The sequence below is a fragment of the Ambystoma mexicanum genome, chromosome 7p (assembly GCF_040938575.1).
Source record: "Ambystoma mexicanum isolate Mex_15411 chromosome 7p, UKY_AmexF1_1, whole genome shotgun sequence".
NCBI lineage: Eukaryota > Metazoa > Chordata > Amphibia > Caudata > Ambystomatidae > Ambystoma > Ambystoma mexicanum.
The window spans coordinates 285,551,778-285,577,432 of record NC_090939.1 but is presented as its reverse complement, the minus strand read 5'-3'; the positions used below and the strand labels follow the sequence as shown (position 1 = coordinate 285,577,432).

Below are 25,655 nucleotides of genomic sequence, written 5' to 3'. Positions count from 1 at the left end.
CGGGTAGGAAAAGCTGCAACCTCAGAGAAAGACATGTCTGCTCTAGGCCAAGCATGTAGTGTATTTGTTATTTATGAGTTTACGGAACAAAACCTGGCATATTAAACTGCTTTTAAGACAGACGGAGTGGGCACAAACCAGAAGCCTCTCGCCCACACACAGCAGTACTTTATTTTCCTCCTCCAGAATCAATTTTTGCATGATGTCAATGCCACACTATGACGGGGAGGCCTGCAGCCTTCGGCTATCCAGATGTTTTGGACTACAAATCCCATCAGTCTTAGCCAGCATAGCCAACTGTGAGGGATCATGGGTGTCTTCGTCCAAAACATCTGGAGAGCGACAGGTTTCAGACTCCTGACTAGAATGTCAAGTCCCCCCGAACCCCATGTATTCACAATGTGCAAGCAGTAAATATTTCCTTGCACTGTGCCTCAGATATACATCTCTTGTTCACTGGTGAGAGCATTACTAACCAAGGGGGCAGTTCAATTAAGTGTCTCCATCGATTGTCAAATAACTCATTGAATATACACAAAGGAATGTGGCTAAACTGAGCATTGTGCAGGGAAAACCACCAATATTCAATTCTGCTGCATTGTAGACCGGTACAGCATGTACCTTGAAAGTCGTGGGTAACAGCTCGTCAAAGACAGAACGACGTGGAATCAGGGTCTTATTAAATGGTGTTTCCAGGAAGTGCTCTGGAAGTGCTGTTTGGCTAGATGTTCTGCTGGTCGTGTTGTCAATCGCGTTGCAGTGGAGTACGCGCCTCTGTTGGCCCTTCCCACCCCAGGAAAAGACCGCTACATAAGGAATCGCCGCACGCATCTGCGTGCACATCCAGGAAGTGCTCCGGAAGTGCCGTTTGCTGGGTGAGGGGTGAGGGAGTGAGCTGAAGCCTAATCAGCTGCATTAGCCTACGTGTGTGCGAATTATTATTTTGAGAGTACTTCTGTTGACTGCTGTTGGTCAAGAACAGAAGTGCATTAAAGTCAGTGCACAACCACATTGTTAGTTATTGGCTGGGCAGCATCTGGTGAAAATGGATACAACCGCTCCAGATGCAGGTACAAAGGGTGCCGCTAATACCGCTACCAACATATTACATGATGCAGAGCCCCCGCCATTGGCTAAGAATGACAATAGGCTCCAACTTGAATCTGCTGCTAAACTGAAATCCTCGCCCACATGTGCATACCCTCATAGGGGAAATCGCACCTGCATTCCTAAAACAATTACAAAATCTGGCCTTGGGACTGGGTAGAAAGCTGCTGTAATGACCAACTACTATCCTAAAAAAGATGTTATGGAGGTATCAAATGATATAGATGCCATTGATGAAGATTTCACGGCACAAGAGATTGCAAGTGGTCTAAATGCGCTCTTGCCGTTTCTCGGACCAAAACTGATTGAAAGTCATCTGCCCTAGTACATTTGGTATACTAAACCAACTAAAGGAAAACTGCCCTGATGGTGAAGGGGACAGTGATGAAATCTTGAAGACAGAGCCCCACCATCAAGCCTTGGGACATGTTGCAGGTACTAATTTTACTTGTATGAACCTTGCCAGTGAGGCAAAGTAGAAGTATAAATGTCAAATGCCAAGATGATGAGTTGTTAAATCAGGTATCAGTTGCGTTTCCTTCTGTGCTTCCTACTGTAAAAGGGATTGTGGCTGAGACTGGAGTGATCTCTGGACCCAGAGCGGATATAGAAATGGGAATAGTCACTATGACAACGCCTATATCCAAATTTAATTGACGATTTGAAATGAGTACACCAATAGCGCCTAAAACTTGGGAGAAGATTGGTGGTCAACTGTACAATAATGTAAGTGCAAGAGCAGGCGAGCAGCTGCTACGCCATCTGAGACATTAAGTAGTGAAATAGGACAAATACATGTGGCAAACCTAGGCAATCTAGATTAAACAAATGACAGTACGACGAGTATCTCATCCATTGCCATGTTTGAGATATTTGAAAATCTGCTGATTAATCTTGTAATAAAATGCGAGGAAATGGAAAAAAAAACTTGATGTCCAATCACTATTTTTGCACAAGAGCATAAATCGAACCAGAAGAATGTATACAGATTGTGGCATGAACACCGATCCAATTCTGGGTATTGGCAATGGCTCCCAACAGTCTTTAAAGCTCACTTCTAGGCGATATTGTAGTGTGCTCCTTGAATACCATGGGGTTTGCGTACCTTTCTGCAGTGGATGAACTATTGGCATACATCGATTTGTTTAGTATTGTAGCATTGCAGGAGTCCTTGATGAGAGCCCTGTGAGATAGATGGTCGAAGCACACTCCACGCTTTAGCAATCAATGGCCCTGTTGGTAGACTGTGAGGGGAACTGCTAGTCACTGTTCGTCATCCATGGCAACTAGTAGACACAATGGTCTACCTCCATGATACTAGCTGTAATGATTAGCTGTAACCTGCAAGGACATGACAAACTGCTTCTGATTAATGTGTATGATTCTCCCAGCGCAGTGGCTACTAAATCCTACATTGCGACAGTAAGAAACATCCTGCAAATATCCAACTGTGAGATTCCAATTTTAGTCTTGGGTGATTTTAATGCAAGAATTGGCATGTATACCAATTGCCTGGTAGCACAGAGAGAGTAAGTCTGCTCCAAATAATGCTGCCGAGACAAACAGGGCAGAGGGTGGATTGAACTGTTCAATTTCTTCAACATCACTATGTTAAATGGGCACTTTGAGGGAAGACGCAGTCAAGGCACACACTTGCATTAGTTGGAAGAGCGCCTGGACTATGTATTTGCTAATGAGGTGAGACTTAGTATAGGTCAAGACATGGCCATATTGCCACGAGAAGAAAGCAACCAATTACCTGTCTGTGTGTTGTTGAAGGATCTACGTGAAATGACTGAATCCCAAAAGTCTGTTTTTTATATATATATATATATATATATACATATACATATATATATACACATATACACACACAGAAATTGTGAAGCGTCACATGAGCTGGGCTAGTGGAAGCGTTCCTCGCTTCCTGAAGGAGTTCAAATATTCCACATGCTCGTTAATTCATCATTCTGTGTTCCTTACCTGGTCAAAATAACTTTCCTAGTAGCTTTTCCCTCTGTTGCTGCCATCCTGCTCGTTTTCTGACAGCTGTGTATATATATATATACACATATATATACATACAATAAAAAAACTTTGTTAAAGGGACGTTATGGTTAAGTTGCACCAATAAAAACCTATGAAATTCAGCAAAAACAACGTTAAAAGGACGTTATGGTTCCAAGTAAAATCGAAAACCCCCTGAAATTTGCCAGTTATGGTAAGCTAAGCAACCATAACTCGCGCCACCACCATGCACTGGACATCAAAGAGGACATCACAAATATTGATGACATCACAGGTCTAGCCTCTTCTTTTTTGTTCACCGCCATAACTAGGCCAGGTGGTTTTATTTACTGACAGTCAGACACTTAACTTTCAAAAGCTATTACATTTATAGATATTGCTATTCTCACATGTTCTTACACTACTTTCCTTAGAATTTAATCGCATCTTATGATGTACATATGCAATCATTTTTGTGTTTTTAAACAATTGTGTAGATTATAAACGGTTGCTAATGATACTGCCTCTTGTTTGCTTACTTTATTCTCCATATAGAAGCCCTATGTTTGTATGCAATGTAGTCCATTTATGTTTTGTGTGTATTAGTAGAAATATGGAGTAAGTGATGTATTATTAGCTACTTATTACATGTTTCACCGTACGGAAAAGTCTGATACAGAAGCATTCAATGTTTTTTCATATAGCTTTGGAAAATTACAAATATAGCACTTCTGTGGTGTATGCTGCAGCCAATACTTACATTTCTGTACGAGTAGGTTCCTGCACTAGAAAGAACACTGCAATGGAATGTTCTTTAGAACACTACATAGCATAATGAAGTATGTAGTTTATTACACATCTGCCGATAATCCCCGATACTTTTTTGCCAACATTACATTCACAACCCCTTGTATGAAAAGTAAATGCACATGTGATGTCATCAGTGAGGTCATCAATGATACTTGTGATGTCATCTTTGATGTCCTTGGTGTTAGTCTTAGCAGTGCATGGTGGTGGCGAAAGTTATGTTTGCTTAGCTTACCATATCAGGGGTTTTCGATTTTACTTGTAACCATAATGTCCTTTTAACAACTTTTTTTACTGAATTTCATAGGTTATTAGTGTAACTTAACCATAACGTCCCTTTAACAAAGGTTTTCATTGAATTTCATAGATTTTTATTAGTCCAATTTAACCAGAACGTCCCTATTAACATTTTTTCAGTGAATTTCATGGGTTTTTACCAGTGCATTCTATTTTCCTACAACTTACTAATATCATACTTACCAAATATAACAAAATATTTGTGTCCAATTTTCAAAGTGGCACTTTAAAACTCTGCCATCTCCCACCTTCTAGAATCATTTTTAACACTTCTAATCACTTTTTGCAACTATTTCAATTCGTTTTGCATCCACAGACGTCTACGAACATCTGACTTCATTGCGGACCTTCTGGACAGTGCCACATGACCATACGCTGGCACATGGCATGAAGACTTGTCCGAGAACCCGTCCGCACTTCACAATAAGATCTGTCCTTCGCAGACAGTTCGGAACTGCATTTTCTACTGATCTAGGAACTTTCAACTTCAAAATTTTCCTTGCACACCTCCTACACCTTTCCGTACTCAATATCCATTACCAATCTAGTACACAGTACATACATGGAAGAATTTTATCAAAACTGCTATATATCTTAAAAATGGCATCAGTCGTTGCCATCCCTCCTCCCCAAGAGCCACCACCACGAGCTGGAGGACCATCACAACAAAAAAAGCGCAGTACTTTCTAAGACAATGAAGAGGACCAAGAAGATGAGGTAGAGGAAGTGCCTACTTCTAGCACCCAGAGAGAATCATGGATGTGCCAGTTCTTTCCTACTGTTGGGAGTGCCTAAAGCTACCAAAGTGAAATGCACTGAGTGCAATTTTGTACTCCGTTGCAGACTACCTGGACAGTACTCCTACCTACGGGACCACCTCGATGCGCCGCCACACCAAATCCAATGACCGCAATGCTCTCAGAAAGGTTGTTCCTTTCTCAGCAAGTAGTAAGCTGTCTTCCTCCACCTCATCTTCTTGAACAAATACCGTAACCACACAGCCGGATGTCTGCGGGCATTGGTGCATTATTTATTTATTTATGAGGGCTACGGACCGTTATCGTCCATTGCAGCCCCTGAAATGGGGGATAAAGGCCATTAACACCCCTGGTTCCCAAAGCTAAAACAGATTTTTCCAAGACAGCCAACATGGAAAGAGAAGGCAGGGATCTGTACACAGCCCCTCTTCCCTTGTCATGGCAGCCTGCAAAACCCTATGAACATATTACCACAAGCACTTTTTTTCCCTTTCAAACCTATCCTACCTTCAAATAACTTGACCACATAGCCGGTCCCAGGTAGACATAGCCACTTTTGTCAGTGTCATGACAATATGCCAGGACCCAGACAATCTGGCTACTGCCCATGGCCACAGGCTATACCTCAGTCACCAAAGGTATATGATAATTTTGTGTACCTACATTATTACACTTGTCAAAAAATAAAACGGGCACATTTACAAAACCATGCTTTAATGTCCTTGCCAATGCTCCTCACGAGTTTGCGCGAAATCCGCCCATGTTTTATTTTTTAAAAAGTGTCAAAATGTATGTACATGCAATAGTCATAACTTAGCCCACTTGACGAAATACATTCAGTCTTTAAACAGAAATTGAAGGTTGGTTCTGTAATCTTTCTCAAAACTTTTGTCCACATTCGTCAAATAGCAACAAAGTTATAAGCCATCTAAAAATGTTGAGACCCCCCTCAAATTTCGCCCCCTCTTGAGAAAATCCCAAACTTTAGAAAACCATTTATATCTAGATCCAAAATCGTTTTGCCAAATGTTGTGCAGATTTGTCAAGTCAAATGACACCATATTTATATGCTTTACAAAATTTTGGGCCCCCCCCCTCTAATTTTTCCCCATCTTGACAGAATCCCACAAAACTTTGCAAAACCATTCAGAATTAGTTCTAGAATAAAATTGCAAAATTACATGCAGTTTCACTGAGTGGCGCAAAAGTTATCAACCATCCAAACACTGCTTTTCCCCAATCCTGTAAAGCAGAAATAGGTACAGATGTCCCAGAACATCTGAAGTGTCCGCGAACACCACAGGACTGCCCCAGGACATCTGGAGTGTTCGTGGACTTGGGGGGTGGGGGGGGGTGAACCAATCCATTTATTGGCTTCTAGTGGCCATATCCAATCCTCATCCCCCCCACACCCACACATCCCCAGATATTGTTTGTTGCGTTTGACAAGTGAAATGCTTTTTTTTTAATGTTTTCACCGCGCTGTCCGCGGACCTAAAATAATCTGCGAATCCAAGATGGTGGGTGTTTCAGGAAAACTGACGTATTTCACGTTTTTCCACCAGCCAATCTGAGAGCGCGTCCCGATGTACGCGGACCACGCAAAAGTCTGCACATTTTTCTGCCCAATCATAGGCCAGTCCACAGACAGTACAGCCAATCAGAGGCCAGGCCACGGACCGAACAGGGACGCGAGTCTGTGGACCAGACATAGATATCCCTAATTTGTTTGCCTTATGTTTTGGTTGTTTAAAAAAGAAAACTACTGGACGGATTTACACCAAATGAAGAAAAGCATGCTTTTGGGACCAAGCCGCCGCTCCTGCCGCAAATTTGGTGAAATTCTGTCCAGCTGTTTGAGCTGTAGGCGTGATCTAAGATTTTTCCCCATTAGGTCTATGGTAAAAAAGGAAATTTGGGACCCCTTCTATAAGTTTGCCCCCCCCGACCAAACCTCACCAAACTGCAAAAAAAGTATATGACCCACTGAATTCTTTTGCAAAGTTTGGTAGTTTGGAAATTTCGCACAATACCATTGTTGAATGCATGTGCGAACGACAATTGCTTTGAATGAAATGGTGACATCTTTATAAATGGTAGGGTGAATGGGGGGGTGAATTAAAAATGCTGGAACCCAGTCAATTTAGAGAAGGCTAGAGTTGTATCCCAAAAAGTCCTCCAATGCTTCGCAAAAAGGTGGCAAAATAAGAGAAAACTAATGGTATGGCAATGTTGGCAGACTTTACTAAAGTGATTGCGTTCATCAAAGTGGTTACACAGAGAAAAGGTAGCTAAAAGCACCCGAGTGAGTGTTGGAAAAGGAACTCATGGCAGTTGACAGTAGGACCACACAATACAAGATGCGAAAAAACAATTACTGCTTGATATTGCCCAGACATTGTCGGGAGAGATACAAACTGATGACATTCCTAAATATATAAAAGCTCTTAAAATGAAGTATTGTGTATGGTTGCGTAGACACTATGTAAGGAATAAGTGTGAGCTGTGGATGTGCCTAGCGTATTACGCAAGGACCAATAAGAAAACAGGTATTTGGTCCACCATGAGGTGGGCATCTAAGAAAAATAAGTGTGTGCCTGAAGAGAGCTGGTGTTGTCATATTAAGAATACATTGAGGGCGATGATACCCAGCGATGAACTACATACTCAAACCAATCGGACCTGGGCCTGTAAATCGATGATCAGCGACATCACTCAGATGATTGGTAAATTACCAACATCTCGTGCAATCGGTCCTGATGGCACATGTAATGGTCTTATCCCAGTCTATCCGCACCAATGAATTACATCCCTTATTTGCATTGATTGGGATGCATGGTGATTTACCTGCTTCCTGGAAGGAGTGCACCATATACTACCAGTTTAAAAAAAATAGGTTGTTGGAAAATTCCTTCCTAATACCACGTCGGCCATGCTAGATATACCTGCAAAGCTCTTTGCAAGAGGATTATTGAATGAACTAAATCGGTGGATCACAGAAAATAGGATTCTACCTCCTAAACAGACCAGTTTCAGAGCCAAATCCAGCACTGTACACAGCCTTCTGTCTTTGACAACTGCCATTGAAAACAACTGGAATAGACGCCAATTGCCAGTGTATAGTGGTGCATTTATCGATTTTAGTGCAGTGTTTGACAGTCATGAGGAATAGACTATGAAACAAACTTGTCTCATGGCTTGTTAAACATGATTAGGCAGCTGCATACTGGTACGAGGGTTAGAGTGAGGTTTAATGGCGAGGGACGTGTGTGACTTTTGTCCTACAACGCGTGGAGTTAAACAGGGTTGCATCCTTGCTGCCACCCTTTTTAATTTCTATCTTGCTAAACTAGCTGAAGCTCTATTCCTGGAGGAAGCATGCCCAGTGAAATATTGGGGCACTTAAAATGAGATGTCTTGGCTATGGAGACGACCTTCTGCTCCTTGATTACACCCCAAAAGGGCTCCAACTTAAGCTACATTCCCTACGCCAGTATGCCAGTGACAATGGCCTATGCATCCACATTGAAAAAATAAAGATTGTGGCATTCAGGGGAAGAAAAACTATAAAAACTACTAAATCAATATGCAAGCTTGATGAAAAGGTTTTTGAAAGAGTGGAGTGCTACAAGTACTTGGGCTTCTTAATTGATAATAAACTGAGTTGGTCATCTCAATGGACAGATAATACGGCTAACTTCATGAGAATCGCACATGCCTCGAGCCATTTCATCGGCCAACAGGGGGATGCTCAGTTAAAACCATACTACAGCTATATACATCTAAAGTAGTCCCTTGTATGATATACGGTGTGGAAGGGTGGAGAACCAAAATTTGATCAGAGCTAAATAAACTTGAGGCCAAAATCTTGAAATGCTATTCAGAATACCTAAATCTCTGTCAATTGAATATATTCTATTAGAATTTGATACCATGAAAATAACTGAAGTAATTGACTATAAACTTGTTATGGGCTATGAGAAATTGTGAAACCTTGATAATGTAACAATCGTAGGTGACGTAATGGCATCATTTTGGGTTATACAGGCGTATGAGAACTTCGGCACTCTTGGTAGCTTATGGTCTAAACAAAAGCATTTGCACTCGATAACATCTGTCACCCACAGGCCAAGCTGAAAAGATGGATCAAAGAAAAATTATACAATCTGAACCAAGGAAATAATCTTGTTAGCTTGGCATCTAATGTTAACAGTGGTCCCTTTATCGAATACTGGAAGGAGCGTAAAAGTTGACCCGAAATATATTATAAGTATTTGAAATAGAGGGAGCAAAAGAGGGGATACCTCGATTAGAACGATTATGTCGCCTGTGCGGCAATAGCACAATTGAAACAGCAGAACATATCATGCGCTATTGCAGCAGCCTGAGTGCTATTAGAGCAAAATATATGAAATCATATAGCAATGTGTTAAATTGTGAACATGTCCTCCCCTATGGATTTAGCTACTGGAAGCCAATGATGCCAATCTTATCTTTCAAATGATGAAATTCGACGTAATATGTATGACGATTTCGGATGAACAGCAGGGATATGCTGACTTGTGCCTAGTAGATTATGCTTAAAAAATTCGAATATGACGCTGTATAATGATGAAATCATTTCATATTTTGGTTGGATATTTTAAGTCTTATGTCTTCATGAATTGATTGTGTTATATACAAAGTCAATGATGGCTTTAAAGTATAATGCAAAAAAAAAAATAATAAAATAAAAAAAAGGGCTTTCTATGGGGGACCTGAACAGCCGGGCACCTAAGTGACAGATCAGAAATCAGAAATGCGTCTTGTCGTTGGACACTGCAATGCTCTCTTTTTCTGTCATTGGGCTACGCAATGTTACAGGGAGTTATACCGCATACCAGTGGCTTTTTTCCAGTACAGTCTACATTTCAAAACTTTATTGTTGCTTACAATATATTTGCAAAGTAGACATTTTAAAATATAATGAAGGCTCAAGCCAGATGGATCTCAAACATTCTTCATCCGTGACTTAAGCCCAGTAATCTTTTCAACAAAGGGAAATAAACTGCAACAACATGGAAAATGCAAACAAAACACAGGCCCTTTGAATACAATTGCACACCTGGTCTTCTGACATTGTTTCATCAAATATGTCTTCCAGGGATTTCTTCACTGACTCCACACCTTCTCCAAACACCTAGACAAGGAAGAGGTAATGGTTAAAATAAGCGGCATGAAATAATCATATAGCCTTCAAGACTGTTTAGTGGTTTTATTTATTTTAAAAAAGACAAGCGAATTAATCAAAAAATATAAGAATCTTTGATCATCCACATTCGGGAAAAGTTGATTTTTTTCATATTTCTACAGTCTGGATGTGCAGCACCTTTTAACATTTTGTCACAACTCCAGACCGATCCCCTTAGAGCACCGTACAGGAAAAGAGACTTTGACAATGGATGGAATTAATGTGTGAACAGGTCACCAAAATGGTATGAGCTGCAACAGATAAGAGCACAATACTGAATTTAACGTTTCTTTGTGGTTTTATTGTTAAATTCCTGATCGCTAACCAATGAACTAAGACAGTTTTCGTGGGAAAAGTGTAGTTTATATTTAGGGAAAAGAGTAGGTGAAAATAGAAGTGGTGCCAACATCAAAAAAGACCGTACAACTGTTCAGACACGAAACGTGCTTGCGCTATCTTAGATACGTTAATACTGCACGACACTGGAAATTGCATCAGTGCTAAAAGCCCTTTCATGTTTAGGGCAGGGATTGAAGTGACTGATTAAACCATGGTTTTTAGGGCATATCTGAAAGCAGCGCAAAGGTAGTAATGATTGAGGTGTGGTCCATCAAGCTGTATTTCATGCTTTATGTGTTCCGGTTGTGTTTCACAACAGCAGAGGACGACTGTGGAACTGCCGTCTCCCAAGGGTGCAAAGGCTTGGCATTTTTGATTTGTAGTACCTGAAATGATGCAGGGTATTCCTTCTCCAAAGGGGTAGTCTACTATTTTGACGCAATTCCATGCCAAAAGGACAGTAACACTTATGCCCAGCTACATCAGTAGCCTGATCCGCAGCATCTGCTCTGCTGGTGGCGCATAGCGGGTTCAAAAGGCACAAGATGCCCACTCAACCGCCGCAATGACAGCAGTCACTGCAGCACAGGGGCAACATTTAAGATATGCCCCCTGTACCCAAACTACAAAGATCATGAGTACCCCATGCTGGTGGCAATGTAATCTCGAAGAATAAGCTACGTCTCAATTTAGGCATAGTACATGGATACTTATGATTGTGGCTGCCACAAACCAATAGATATTGCACATGTGTCAGCTCCTGTAAGCCAGCTCTGCTGTGGAAGGCAATGTGTATGAGAGACAGATGAGCCGATAATGCCACCCTGAAGGACAGAAACCCACAGGACCTAGCCGCTCTTTGATTCTCTGTATGGGCGGGGATTGCGGTTAGAAGCCTGTGATGGAAATGTTTGTGGGAGAAAAGAATGTTATTTTTCTGAAAATAACCTTCGGTTTTTGTCTACCCTGAACATTTCTGACTTGACCCACGCCACCACCCACACCCACCCAGACACCCCAAACCCCCTACTTACTTTGCGGAAGCACACTTTACTGTGTGCCGCCGGCTCGCTGTGTCTCTATGATGCCGGTTCCCTTTCACTCTGGGAACCGGTGCCACAGGGTCCTTTATTTACTTTTTGGGATTGGCTGCGGAGGACACCCCTCAAACCCCACTCATAATATAGTGAACAAGGGTGTGGGGGACACCCCCACAGCCCTTCGCACCGAATGGGGGATTTGGTTGAACTTTCTGGCTGTTCTGAATTTTCAAACGCCCGAAATTCACCCAAATCTCCCACTCAGGCTTTTTTCTTCTGGATTTTTGGATGTTTCCCGTGGTCAGTAATCCCTTCCCTCAGACCGCGGCACAGCAGGCAGTGGCCCTGGGCCCAAGTATCAAAGGTACACACCCATTCAGGAGTAGCCACCTCACACCAGGGTGCTGCATGTCTAAACGTCTTTTATCAGTAGGAGGTACCGGGGTTGCAGTAGGTGAAGTAGGAGTGCTCTCAACAACGGAAGAAGCCTTACACCATCTTGTTTCTCGCCTTCTCTTTCCCTTTCCTGTCTCCTCCGCTTCCCCTGGAGCAAAGCACTTTGGGTGCAAGATCAAGAGGGCAAAGTGTGCTCCCGCCAGCAGCAGGGATTAGTCCCCTAATGCAGGCTAGCTTTAGATCAATCAACTGAGGCCTTTAAAATAAGGAGTCTTGCACCCCTTCAACAGAATACCTTCAGTTCTTCGTGGATCTCAAAGCTCTGGCGACTGTCACATGGGTTTCCCTCTGGGACAGTTGCACCGTCTAAAGCACTTGGCTCGGAGTTGAAAAAAGAGCTGTTAAAATCAGAAGGAAGATCTTTCCCCTAACCATTACCAGGGACTATCTGGAGTGGCCAGTGCTGTGGACCAGGACCCGACCAACCAATCTGCAACAGATAGTCTGTGCCAAAAGAGCAGACCCAGAAGTGGAGGCTCCTGTCCTCAAACCCTTTGCGAAGACCTCACAGCAACTCAGAGTGCCAGACCAGCCGAAGCTCCCTGTTCACAAGCACCGAACGGGTCGCTCCGCGTTCCCTGCACCCTCAATGAGAGGGAAGGCACTGGTGCTGGTATCTATGTTCCCCAAACCAGCTGAACAATTGCACTGCATATCCATCAGCCCGACACAGAATCACGTCCTGGCAGAGCCAGTGCACTGACAGGCCAGAAGTGTCTGCTCAACACCGGAAACCAAACTGAATCTCTCGAGTGTCACTCATCGATCCTTCCTGGAGGTTACCACTCATCTAGGCCCAGCTAGCCCAAGAACCACTGCCTCATTGCTTGCACCTAAACAACCCCCTGATCACCACTTCACGACCACCGACTGGACCCGCTGTAGCATGACTCGCCGACCTCTGTCAGCAGCTAAAGCCCGACGGCTGGACCAACGCTCAGGCGTTCTTGGGATCGCCCCGACCTGCAGCACTTGAATTGCTGCCACTCAATCGCACCCGCATCCAACCATGCTCAATGCCCTCTTGCTGCTAGGACCTCCATGATTCTACCTGCAATAAGCTCAAATCAACGTTTAACCGTGTCTGATGCGTCAGTCCACCATAAACCGAATTTAGGTACCTTGGCACTGAACTACCCACCGGTCCACTTGGGCCCTAGAGACTGGTTAGGTCATGATCGCGCCTTTCTTCACCAAGTTATCCTTTTTGGTAGAACCTTACCTACCACCCCTGGAATGAAGCTCAAAGTGCTACTTTCTACAGTCTGGCTCATTTTCTCAGTCTTCCATCTGGGGTGGGTTTTTGTCTTGTAATCTCTTTTTGTTCTACGTTCAGAGGAAGACCAATTCAGGACGAAAAGACTAGGAGATCCAAGATGCATTGGGGCCTAATGGGGGAATGTATACTTTATCCACTGGGTCAGAGTTATGGACATGGGAAACTATCCAAGACAGTGATTTTATTAACAGACTTGTATAGGTTGATGACAACCACCATGTTGTATGCCACAATACGAGTGAGACTGCCAAACTACAATGCCGAGACCGAAAACCAGCGGTCCCCATGAAACACTCACCTGCTGACCAGAGAGGAGAGAAGAGAATGTGCTCTCATGGTGTCCCCATCCCGTTAAATAGGAACAGTTGGCAAGGAAGCAGAACCTCTCAGGCTAACAGTGTGCATAGACACACAATCCAATATGGCGCTGGTCCTTTGTGACTATCTTTGAAATCATGCTCATCTGGTGCAGCACTAATCAGAGGAAACCACCTGTTGATTCAATCCAAACCTAGGGTTACAAGCAGACTAAGAAACAACCAAAGTGACTAAGAAGGAGCACAAAGCCTCTTCCTGAACTATAAAGAGAGTACGAGAAGCCAAGTATGAGGGAGAACATAAGAGGAAACATCCTCGGAGCCAGTTCATCCTTGTTTGAAGGCAAGACCACTGGACATGACACCTGGACAATCCCAATCCCTTGACACAACAGGATCTAGGTCGGAGAAACCACTTTGAGAAAGCAGACCCTCTGGGTCTAAGCCTGACAGCAGCGGGAGACAGCTAAAACTCGGCAAGCTAAACAGCCTCTTCAGTTAGGTGCCTGCCAGGTATCTGGAAGCCAGAAACCAAAACCCGAACCTTGCCTAGAGGGAACTGGAGGGTGAGGCACCATGTCCTCCACCAGAAACCTGAGGCAGAAGCTGTCCCATGGCAGAAGGGCCCAGAAAATATTAATCAAACAAATACCCAAAACAGAGAGGTTAGAAATACTGCCCATACCTTCATGCAGCAGGACAGGTGCAGGCAGGGCCAAACATCAAATCAGAAAGACTGCTTCGTAAAACGATTTGCTCCATTGATGGAGCCACAGAAAGGTCTGACATAAGACCTACAGACCCTGATACAATGATATAATATGATAGGTTGTTTATAATGCACTTAATAGCCAGAGGTTTCTAAGCACGGACCCGGCAATCGAACCTGTGTTGCTCCGTGTCATCTTGCTTCCAAGGTGTCACGTTGCCCCTGAGCTATCCTCCCGAGACAAGGAAGGGAACTCTGCCTAGGTCCAGATATGGACCTAACTAGAACAGAGAGAACTACAAGGAGACAACCCCTCGATCACTGATGGGTCAGGTATATGATATGGTGATTTAGGAGGCCAAGGGCCCACCACATAACCAGAGATCAGTAACAATATCCTGGACTGAGGAAACTCCAAACATCTATGATAACCTTGAAAGGGTTGATGTTAGGGAGAATTCTCCGAAATGTGCTAATTCCCTTCTACCTTATTTATTTATTTTATTACATTTATTAGTCGCCCAGACCCTTGGGTGTCACGGCGAGGTTACAGGCAACTTAAAGAAATGCGTACAATTAGTGGGCTATCTGGGTGGCACAGTATCACTAGCAATGGAACAAAGTGTAGAGATGGAGGCACACAATAAACTATAACAGAGCAGGATATATAACGAAAAGGAAAATAGTACAAATTATACATATTTACAGGGTGTTGAACTAGTTGGGTTATTGATCTTGGTTGAATATCCAGGTTTTCAGCAGTTTTTTAAAACCCGAAAGGGTTTCCTGATTTTTGATAGCGAGTGGAAGTGAGTTCCAATGTTTAGGGCCTAGATTTTGGAAACTAGTGCCCCCTACTCGTATTCTTAAATCGCGGTAGTGCCAAAAGTGACTGGTTGTTGGATCTTAGGATTCTGGTATTTTTTTTTTAGAAATTACCTGGTTTAGGTAAATGGGTGCTTTTCCAGAAAGGCATTTGAAAGTAATGCATAGAGTTTTAAAGATAACTAGTTTTTATGGGTAGCCAATTGTGCTCTCTGCGGATTTTGGATATGTGATCTGGTTTTCTTATTCCAAGTGCAGCTCTCAAGGTTTTATTTTGCATCAACTGCAGTTTATTGAGGTTGGTGGTCGTGGCACCTAGGAAGAGTACATTGCAGTAATCGAGTCTTGATCATATCACCGCCCTGGCCAGTGTAATGCAGTTAGTCTGTGTCAGGAATTGGGGGCTGAGGGAGATGAGTTTAGAGGTTTAGGATGAGGATGATGCGAGAGTGCCGATATGTTTTGTTAGTGTGAGGTTAGGAGTCCAGGTAGACTCCTAGGGTTTTAACATGTTTCAGTACTGGGATGATGGTGCCGTCTATATTGATGGTCGCGTAGTCGGAATGAAGAGCGTTTATTTTGAGCCCACAATGAGAATCTCTGTCATCGTTAAGGCACAGACTGTTTAAGGCCATCCAGTTTTGGATTATGGAATAGATTTTGTTTTAATGTGTCTTGGAGGTACTTCCCTGATAAAGGGATGAGGATCTGGGTGCATTTGCAAAATTGGTGTAGATGACACCCATGTTATCCAGTGCTGCAAACAAGAGTTTGGTATAGGCATTTTAGAGTGTGGGCGATAGGCATGACCCTTGTGGAACGCCAATGGGGACTGGTATAGGGTCAGCAGCTTCTTTACCTATGGACACTAGAGGTTTGTTTCACCAGGAAGGATTTGATCAATGTAGTGGCATTCTTGGAAAAGTTGAAATCTTTGCCTAGTGTTGCAGAGTTCATTTTGGTCCACCAAATCGAACGCTACCGAGAGGTCTAATAGGAGTAGGATGCTGAGTTTACCTGAGTCTCTGATAGTGTCCATTTGGATTTTGAGATCCAGGAGGGATGTTTCCGTACTGTGATGGGGCCGGAAGCCCGATTGTCTAGTGCCCAAGAGTTGGTTTTGTTTCAAGTGTGCTTGGACTTGATTATACGCTATTTTATCAAGAATTTTCAAGAGAAATGGAACCGTAGTTATGGGTCTATAGTTGGTGGGCACCGTGGGGTCAAGGCTATTTTTTTAAGCAATGGGGTAACCCAGGCTTCCTTGATGCTGGCTGGCACCAGGTTTGTATCAAAGGAGGCATTTATAAATTTGGTTATGATGGGTGTCAGCGTATGAGCACAGGATTTGACACGTTTAGCAGGGACTGAGTCTGCCTTACAATTGGAGGCTTTAAGGTTGGATATAGTATTGAATACTATTTCTTGTGAGACTGGAGTAAACTGGAACGTAGGTTTGGTGTATTCGTTGAAGGTAGGTAGTTATTTGTGTCCTGTTTATCCTCTAGAAGTTGTTTTTTGGCTAGGATTTTATTTTGAAGGAGGTTTATTTTAGCAGCGAGAGCATCTTGGATGGTGTTACACCACTCTTTGCTGGATTTGGTGCAATTAGTGAATGGTATTGGGTTTTCCAAATCTCTAAGAATTGAGAAAAGTTCTTTTGAGTCGGATGCAGCATTGCTGATCCGAGCGTTAAATACATTAGCTTTATGGGTAATGATGGCTTTATTGTAGGTTCTAATTGCTTTCTGGTAAGCAGTTTCAGTTAGAGGGGGGTTTCTATGGGTTTGTTCATGAGCACGTTTAATTCTCCTAAGAGCGAACCGTTCCTTGCTAAACCATAAGAATGACCGTTTTTCTGAGCGTTTGATTTTAGTAGTGAGTGGGGCTACTGCATTGATGGTGGTCGTGAGACAGTGGTGGTAGGCATCTGCTAGTGTATTGGGATTCATGTCATTAGCATGTACCGTGCTTAACGCCTCAGCTAGCAGAGGCTCTAGGTTTTCTGGAGTGAGTTTGCGATGGTTACTAGTTTCGTAGAAGTTGGAGATTTTGGGATTGGATGATAGGGGTTAAGCAGTTTGGATGGCGAACATGATGCTATGATGGTCTGACCATTGAAGTGGGGTTATGGTGTCGATGGATACCTCTATGTTAAGTGAGAGGACCCAGTCAAGAGTTCAACCTTTGATGTTGGTGGGGGAGTTTACTAACTGCGTAAAGCTCATATCCTTCAAGGCAGAGTGGAGAGCTTCAGCTTTGTGGTCGTGGATATCATTGAATCCTACATTCAGGTCTCCCAGAAGAATGCACTTTGTATTGGGTTTAATGAAGGGAGCTAGTAGTAATGGTATATCAGATTCTGGTTGGTTGCTGTGGTTTGGGGCTCTATAGATGACTAGTAGGTTAATGGTTGTTTTGCTATTTATGAGGAGTTTAGCTAGCAATAATTCATATCCTGATAGGCTTTCAATTTGGCATGATCTTAGTTGGAGTGTGGCCTTTGCAATGATAGCAATGTCATCTCCACATGCGTGTGTCCTGCCCGCTCTAAGGATGGTATAGTCGGGCGGGATGGCTAAGGTGAGGAGAGGTCCAGAAGCTTGGTTTGAGCCATGATTCAGTTACAAATAGCATGTCCAGGTTGGATTCTGTGATGAGGTTGAGTTTCGATGGCATGGGCTCCTAGGGAGCGTGCGTTAATGAGGGCACATTTAAGAGTGGAGGGAGGTTTGGTTGTAGAGTTATCGCCTGTTTTCATGGTCGCTAGTCTGATGTTGGTACTAGGTTCGGGGTTGGTTGTGGAAGTGATTAGGTGAATCCTTAGCGCAGATTTAGTGTGTGAATTGGGAAGTGGAGAGTGGTGATTTGCCAGGTGCGGAGTACGTGCTCTTAGGCAGAGCTGCTTTTCTTTACCTAGAATAGGTGTAGATTGCTTGTATTAATGGTTGCTATGGATCTCAGTGATCTTCAAAGGTTGTGTGGTGAAGGCGTCATAAATGGAGTCTGTAAATTGGCCTTGGATTTGGTAGTAGTACTGTTGTTGGTGGTTGCTGGGAATGGTGCTGTAGAAGGCAGGAATGGGGTGGGGCAGGGAATGGGATGGGGCAGGGAATGGGATGGGATGGGATGGGATGGTGTCTTAGGCAAATAGGTTTGGAGAGGCCTGAACCATTATTATGTATAAGGTAGTGGCTTTGCGAGCACGGCGTAAAGTGTGGGATGATGCAAAAAGGGAACATGACCATAGTTAACCACGCTAACATGATATTGGAAAGGCTGTGGACACAGAATAACATGGGTTAGTCAGCCTTGCAGAATGGTAGGGGCTTAAGTGAACAATGCACTGTACATCACGGCTGTGCTTTTCATCTCAGTAAGCACTAGGCTAATATAAAGTAATTCAGGGTGCAAAATGTGACTAATCGGCACAAACGTAGCGCAGCCTAGTTCGAATTTCAATGGTAGGGCCAATAAATGCTATTCTGAGATGGCTATTGCAACTATACAGTGTACGGCCCATAGACACGGGTGTTATATTAAGAGCAATACATATACAGTGCGTAAGATAAGGTGCAAAGAGTGTCAATTCTGTATGAAGCAATAAAATGCATTAATAAAATAGGCTTGAGCACTATACAGGAGGATAGGGCTAGCAGGTACATAAGAAACAAAGTAGGCTATTTTGAATTTTCAGGGAGAGTCTATGATACACAATTATGGAATACACTCTAGTTATTTGGCGTGAGGCCAGACATGCTCCTTAATGAATATAAAAAGGTTTACATACACAAGATGGTATAGGAAGTGCAGGTTTAGCACACGGCTGGATCAACATGCGGACAGAGTGAAGGGCAATGAGGTTAGCGCTGTCACGCTTATGAAGACAAGTCGTCAGCTGGGCGGTGAGTGATAGTTGAAGGTGGAGGCAGTGTGGGTAGCAATACCAAGTAGGTGTTGCTAGTGTAGCAGCTGGAAGGAGGGGCTGTCTAATTCGGTCTCAGGCAAGTTAACGCGGTACAATTGATACTGGTGCGAGAGGGAGGGGGTAGGAGGACATTGCGTACAACAGTGGGCGGTACATGAACATATGCTAGACAGGAAATGGCAATTTTAAGACAATATTGCGGTACTACTTTGCTAATCTAGGTGGATTTATATCCTCCTTGAACAGGCAGTAATAGTGCAGTGACCCCCAGTGCTTAGAGACCCTCAGCTCTTTTGCTGGACTTTAGGACTTTTAATTTCTTACCTGGAGAGAGTGCGCACTTGGTCTCACCCTCTCATGTATTTTTATTGTGATTTGGACTCTGTTTCTTTTAACTTTGGAGTCTGACAAACTCCATAGGCATCATCTTTACATTGTGAAAAACAGCACCTTCAGTGCAGTGGCACAGGGATGTCTCTTAGATTTCCCAAAGGTTTAAATACCTTCTCTTGGATAAACTAGTTTCCAAGAGCAGTAAAGTGAAATTGACTTTACTTACAATTTGTAACGTTCTAGACCCAGCACACACTATCTTACACTAGGGTGCTGGAGGGGTTACTTAGTATCCCTTTTGTCTAGTTTCTCATGTAACATTTTATGTTACCCTCTCTACAATTAATGGCTGGTGGCAGTGGTTTACTTTTTAACTACCATTGGGAGCTTTTACCGCGGGCTGCGTTCGCAGCTGCAGTAAAGCACCCATGGGTGCCCATTTTGTCAAAATGGCCCTGGTCCTCTTTTTCGCCATTTCTTGTTGGAAGGGTCCTTCTTGAGATTTACTCTGCGTGCCAAACCAGGTTTGGTCCCTTTGTTCGCTTTATCTTTGGCGGGATTCACGACTGAAGCCCGCCTCTGGCTCCAGTATGTCTGGCAGGGGCAGGAAGTGACCTTCCCATCGCAGAGCAGGAGTCCCCAGGCGTCCTCCCTCTTGTCCCCACGACGGAGGCTCAGGAACAACAGGATCTGCAGAGCTGTACAGGAACAGAAGCCAGCTGGAACCATTTCTTCTAACCAGAGGTACTGTAAAGTCGAAGAGAATTTACCTCTTGTTGTGTAGCCGTACTTGCTCTCAGCTGAGACCCGTCTTGGTTACCTTGCAGAGTTGCTAAAGCTTTGCCCCTCACAAGCCTCCCAGCTTGTGGCATTTCAAGTGTTCCATTTTCTATAAACTTTTCTAAAAGAAATTGTGCAAGACTTTTTTCCTACATGCAAAGAAGATCACCAGCTCCCCTAGACACCGAGCAATTAACAGTGGCTGTCCTGGCTCCCTGAGTGACTCTCCTTTACCTCCGACTTTGTGCTTTGGCCTTACCCCCCCGGGAAAGGTTTTATTTTACACTGCATTGGAAGGTTGTAAAAGTGCTTACCAGCTTGTGAATTATTGGTTAACCTTTGTTTTATTCTGCTCTTCTATCTTTTACACCAAACTCAGTATTGCTCTAAATTTACCAGTGATGCATCAATGCCCATAGTGTCCTAACTATTTAAGTCACCTGAGGGTGTAGGAAGTGTCTGTTTGCCATCCCCAATGGGTATCATCAGATTTAGAGAAACAGAGTGTGTTTTGAAGTGCATTATAAGTGTTACATATATTGCTCCCTTCTGGAGAAGGCTTATGCAACTGACTGTGAAATCCATGAATAATTGTTTTATCAAGAAACCTTGAGTGTAAGAGTTTATTTGTATAACTGTTACTGTGAAACTCTGTCACAACATTACAGCTCACCTTGACCCCTCTTGAGAGGAGCCTGGCTGCTCAGCCACACTACCAACCTGCATAGTTCAGACTTGTACCAAAGGTTGGGTCCCTGTTGCCTGGAAGCAAGGGTTGTTGTAGTGCACCCAAAGAGTACTGCATACAATCTTGCCTAACGGTTGAACACCATGCTAAGAGCAGAGAGGTCCGGAAAGTGGGCAGATTAAGTAAAGCTCTGAGAGCCTTTTTTCTGGAACTCTGAAATGTGCTAGCGTAGGAATTAACTTGTAAAGAATAGGTTTGGACTTTTTTGTTGAGCCATTGTTGGAGCTTTCTGTTGAGTAGAGTAGGGGATCACTGCTTAGGATTACAATATAATTTGTATTGACTAAAATGTATTTATGTATTAAGTAGGGTGGAGGGAGGACAGATGTTAATCTTATAGTTACCTTATTTTGTTAGTCTGACCCGCAGCTTGCCAATTAGGATTTTGAGTTCTTAGGGTAGGTAGACATTTATCACAATCTTGAAATACACGAGTCAAGTGTCTCACTGCTCAGCCTCGGTGGTATGTAATAAAACTATTGAACATGCTCTAACATTTCTTACTGACTATCATTACTGTGAACAAGGATAATTTACGCTCCAAGGAACATGTGATTGGTTAAACCAATGTACATCTGCTCAGGATTGCCACAAGTATTTAAGCAAAGGAGTTTTCATAGACATCACTGCATCTGGTTGTCAGGATTAGACATAAAATTATCAAATGTGCTCCGAGGTATCTATCAGTCACGTGGTAGTCTTTCGAGCTATCAGTTTTATGTGCAATCTGTCATGTAGAATTCCCATTGCCTAGGGCTGAAACAAGGCCCATCATTAATCAACTTCTGCAAGAGAGGTTACATGCCGATTGATTTGATCTCAACTGGGAGGCTTCGGTCACATTGGAGCAACGGCAATACCTTGGTAACCATTTTAGCCAGACTTTACATTGTTTCACATCGTCGGTCGGCTACTGATGATCTGCCCCATCAAAGCAACCTTTTTGTGTGTACGTTTATTGTTTTTATTTTCAGTGTTTCGTGGTGATTTTTTCTTTTTACAAAAATGTTCTACATTACATGATTTACATGGCACAAACTCCCAGATTGCATTGCAGTTATGTATGTCACCACTTTTAGGCATTGCAGAGGCCGACTCCATTCCGCTTTATGGCAGTATTTTGTATTGTTCGCACCTATCAACCTTTTTTTCTAAGTACCTCGAATCCATAGAGTCAGTATGGACATAGGGACTTCAAGTTAGAGTGTCGCACACCTCTGAAGCAACTCCATTTAGGATCAAGTCACAAGTTTACAGTTATGCTTGAAACCTCATTGTATTAACCCTGTTCTTGGGCGTAGGTCATAACCTATTAGCAAGATATGCAGAACTGTTTCCAGCTGAGTGACTGTTGCAGTTACCCAAGAAGAGTCTCGAATGAAATTCGATAGACTCCCATTGCATGTTTGAAAGGGGAAACTTGAGAACCATGTCATGTCATGCCATGCCAACACGAGAGACAGTTCTCTGTGCTGGGCCCCTGTCTAGAACTCACTTCCATTAGTTTCATAATAGCCAACTCTTATCTCGCTTTCTGGAAAGGCTGGAAAACCTTCCTTTTCCGACAATCCTCGCTCACCTTTTTCTCCAATTCTCATTTTGCTCTCCCCTATGCCGAGAATCGGTTCACTAGGCCCAGTGCTAGCATGTTAGGTGCGTTAGAAATAATCAAATCATTTGAATGCACTTTGCAGCAAGGTGGCGATATGTAAAACATGACTGCACACCGGCCAATATAACCTTTGAATGCAATAAAGTACCGTTTTAATGTAAGAATGAATGATCAGCACATAAAACCTCTTGCATCCGATACATGTATTGCAGTTCACAATCACGTTTGTAATGTTTGCATGGTACATATATTCAGTTAACACAAACTCGAAAGTAGGGTTATCTTTATTGTGGTCACACAGACCTGTGTGTATATACACGCTTTGCTTTTTTTGGATGGTGTGGGCTACGCTTTAGCAATTTGGAAAAGGACATTCTTAGAAGATCCATGATCCGATGATCAGTACTTTACAGGTCCCACCATTTTCAGATGTTTTCTCGGTTCCTACAAACAGCTTCTTATTGGGCACAAAGCCAGTACTTAAGTCTAATCAAACATGTGCTTCTCATACGATTTACTCTATGTAGTTCTATATATGTCAATGATGCCACAAATCCCGGACTTTTTCCCACGCCCTACCGTCGTCCTTCCATTACTCCTCACATATTTGGCCTGGAGGTGTGTGGGCAGATGTGTGGTCTTGCTGCACAGATGGATACCCGACACCCCTTCTGTTTTCCTCCATACCCACACATCTGCTTCTTTGAAAGGTGGTCTCAAAAGCATACATTCTCTTTCCAGTGAGGGTGTTATTTGCGTGGGTAGTCAATAGGCTGGTTGCATTTATATGTGCATTACTGAATTGCAGGTGGCACATAAGTGCACTAGTATCACTGATGGTACTAATCTCAATTCTATTGGAAACACCAGAACTACTAGTGCTACACTAATGATAGTACTGCAAATATTGCTACTGGTGGAATCTACTACTTTGATTAGTATTAATACTGTTAAAATGGTGGGGAACGATTATTTGATCTGTTGACCTGGTGAAAAGTAAAGGAAAATTCCACATTTTACATATTTGCTCCTTTGATGTACCTTCAGATCAAACTTTCACGACCGATATCACCTCCTATTTCTGTGGATTTAGGCAGTCCGCAAAACAGAGGACAACCCAAGTAAGGAAATATTAAAAGTACACTAAATGTAAAGAGGTTTTGCTTAAGTAACTGGCAGAATATAAAAACAATCGAGGAACAGATTTCCTTTTCGTACAATATTTAGGACGGCTTCAAGAAGGAATTTATATAAGAATAGCCATCAAGGTGGTATCTTCACTGAACAGAGATGCATGAGAAAGCAAAGCTAGCGCGTTCCAGTGGTTTTTCACTCTCACCTGGTTGATACTCGGCCGCACTTGCTTTTTCTTGGATGTTGTATCTAGTCCCCAAAGAGAGGAAAACCTGCTCGTCCGCTTGCTTGCTGATCTTGACATTGCTTGCGTTCTTCTTCGAACTCCAGACTCCCCGGTACGAGCTGCAACCTGCAGCAACACAAGATGTGAAATGCAAAAGTGCTCTTACTCTACTGCAAGCAGACGTTCACAGTACAGTGGGGAAAGACATGTCACATTATCTGTAAAACAGCCAACTACCCTGTGGGGGTTATGGGCGCATTATGCAACTGCGACCAATCAATGAAAGAGGTTTAACCCCAGCGGTTATTCCCATTTCTTTCATCACAAATAAAGAGATACAATTGCTTAACACATGTGAAACAGAACCTCCACCCACTACTCCTCTTAGGAATGGACTGCTGTGAAATGCGGGGCCTATAAGTGTTGGATGAATTTCATGATTTTAAAAGATTCTCTGGCATTTATGAATAAATTACGTTTTTCATGTTTAAAGCAAGCTATACGAGGACTACTTTAAATTGCCTGGCAGCCAGTCCACCATGAAAGCGCCTCCGACCTCATTGAAGCACACATCACACAAGGGGAACCAGCCATCTCCTACCGGCATTAGTCCAAGTTATTTTCATAGTAGATTTCAGGAAACATTGTTTGGGAGTGAACTAGCTCAATTCAGCAGACACAAAGCATATTGGCGGTCCCTCTATCGCAATCTAATCAGAAGAACCAATTTTATTTGGTTTAATATCAAACTTCTAACCAGAATCGATAAACACATAACTATGCACCATGTGCTATGCAAAGCCTATGAGCCCATGCAAGGGCGATGGATATGAAATAACTGGCTACAACAGCTTGCTCACATTGCAGGATTGGAGGATATGCTCTCCCAAAGAGAAAGGTCATACCTAAAACACAGCCATCGAGTCTTAAAAGCTCTGCACAGCTCCAGCCAGACCATGACCTCCAGAGGAAAGATGATTACACTAGAGCTGCATTCACTGTAGAGGGAGATCGTCCCACAGGACCTTCCGCACAACCTCTACAGTTCGCTTTGCGAACCAGGAATAGCCCTCATTAACCTATCTTTGATGTAAACCCTTTAACTTTCTGAATGACCTAATGGCTCATAATTTGTTCAGTCCCAGCGTCCACCCGTGCACATTTACTATTCATTGACCCTTGAGAGATACTATCCCTAGTCAACTGTAAATAGACTTCTAGACATTTATCCACATGCTGCTCGTCTCTGGCTCATGAGGCTTGCAAAGAATGAATCTCATAATTAATATCATCTATAGAGAGGCTGACCTCATTCAGCCATAACTCCAGTAGTCCCTTACTTTCTGTTGCGGATTGCTGGCCTCCTAATACCATAGTCTCCCGCCTCGTTATCACGCAGGATTCAAAGGAATTGAGATTGCTGGGAGTAAGTGTCAGCGTCCTGCATGCTCTCTGTACCATTAGAGGAGTCAATGTGTTCATCCATCACTGGGAGGGTCCCTCTCTCAGATGGTACTGAAATGATGGGAGAGGCGTACTTCTCTCGGGGTATCGGGTCAACCCCGATTTCCCCATACTCTTCTAGAGCCCCCCTCCCGCCCTCGATCTGCTACTTTCTCCATTGGATCAATGATCACCTCTATAAACAGTGGGACTACCGAATTATGGTTCACTAATTTAGGCTTTATTCAGAGAACGTTACTATTACTGCGTTGGACAGTGG

General features: G+C 43.1%; 1 protein-coding gene across 4 annotated transcripts in view; it reads right to left on the bottom strand.

Moving 5' to 3' along the window:
* TIAM1 (TIAM Rac1 associated GEF 1) overlaps positions 1-25,655 on the bottom strand; it is an 853,394-nt gene that overhangs the window by 447,204 nt on the left and 380,535 nt on the right. For all 4 annotated transcript variants that reach the window (XM_069636354.1, XM_069636351.1, XM_069636352.1 and 1 more), the window contains 2 exons: positions 23,912-24,058; positions 10,081-10,155 (listed from right to left, as the gene is read on the bottom strand). In XM_069636354.1, coding sequence (XP_069492455.1) covers positions 10,081-10,155; positions 23,912-24,058 — 222 coding nt within the window. The remainder of the gene's footprint in view (positions 1-10,080; positions 10,156-23,911; positions 24,059-25,655) is intronic.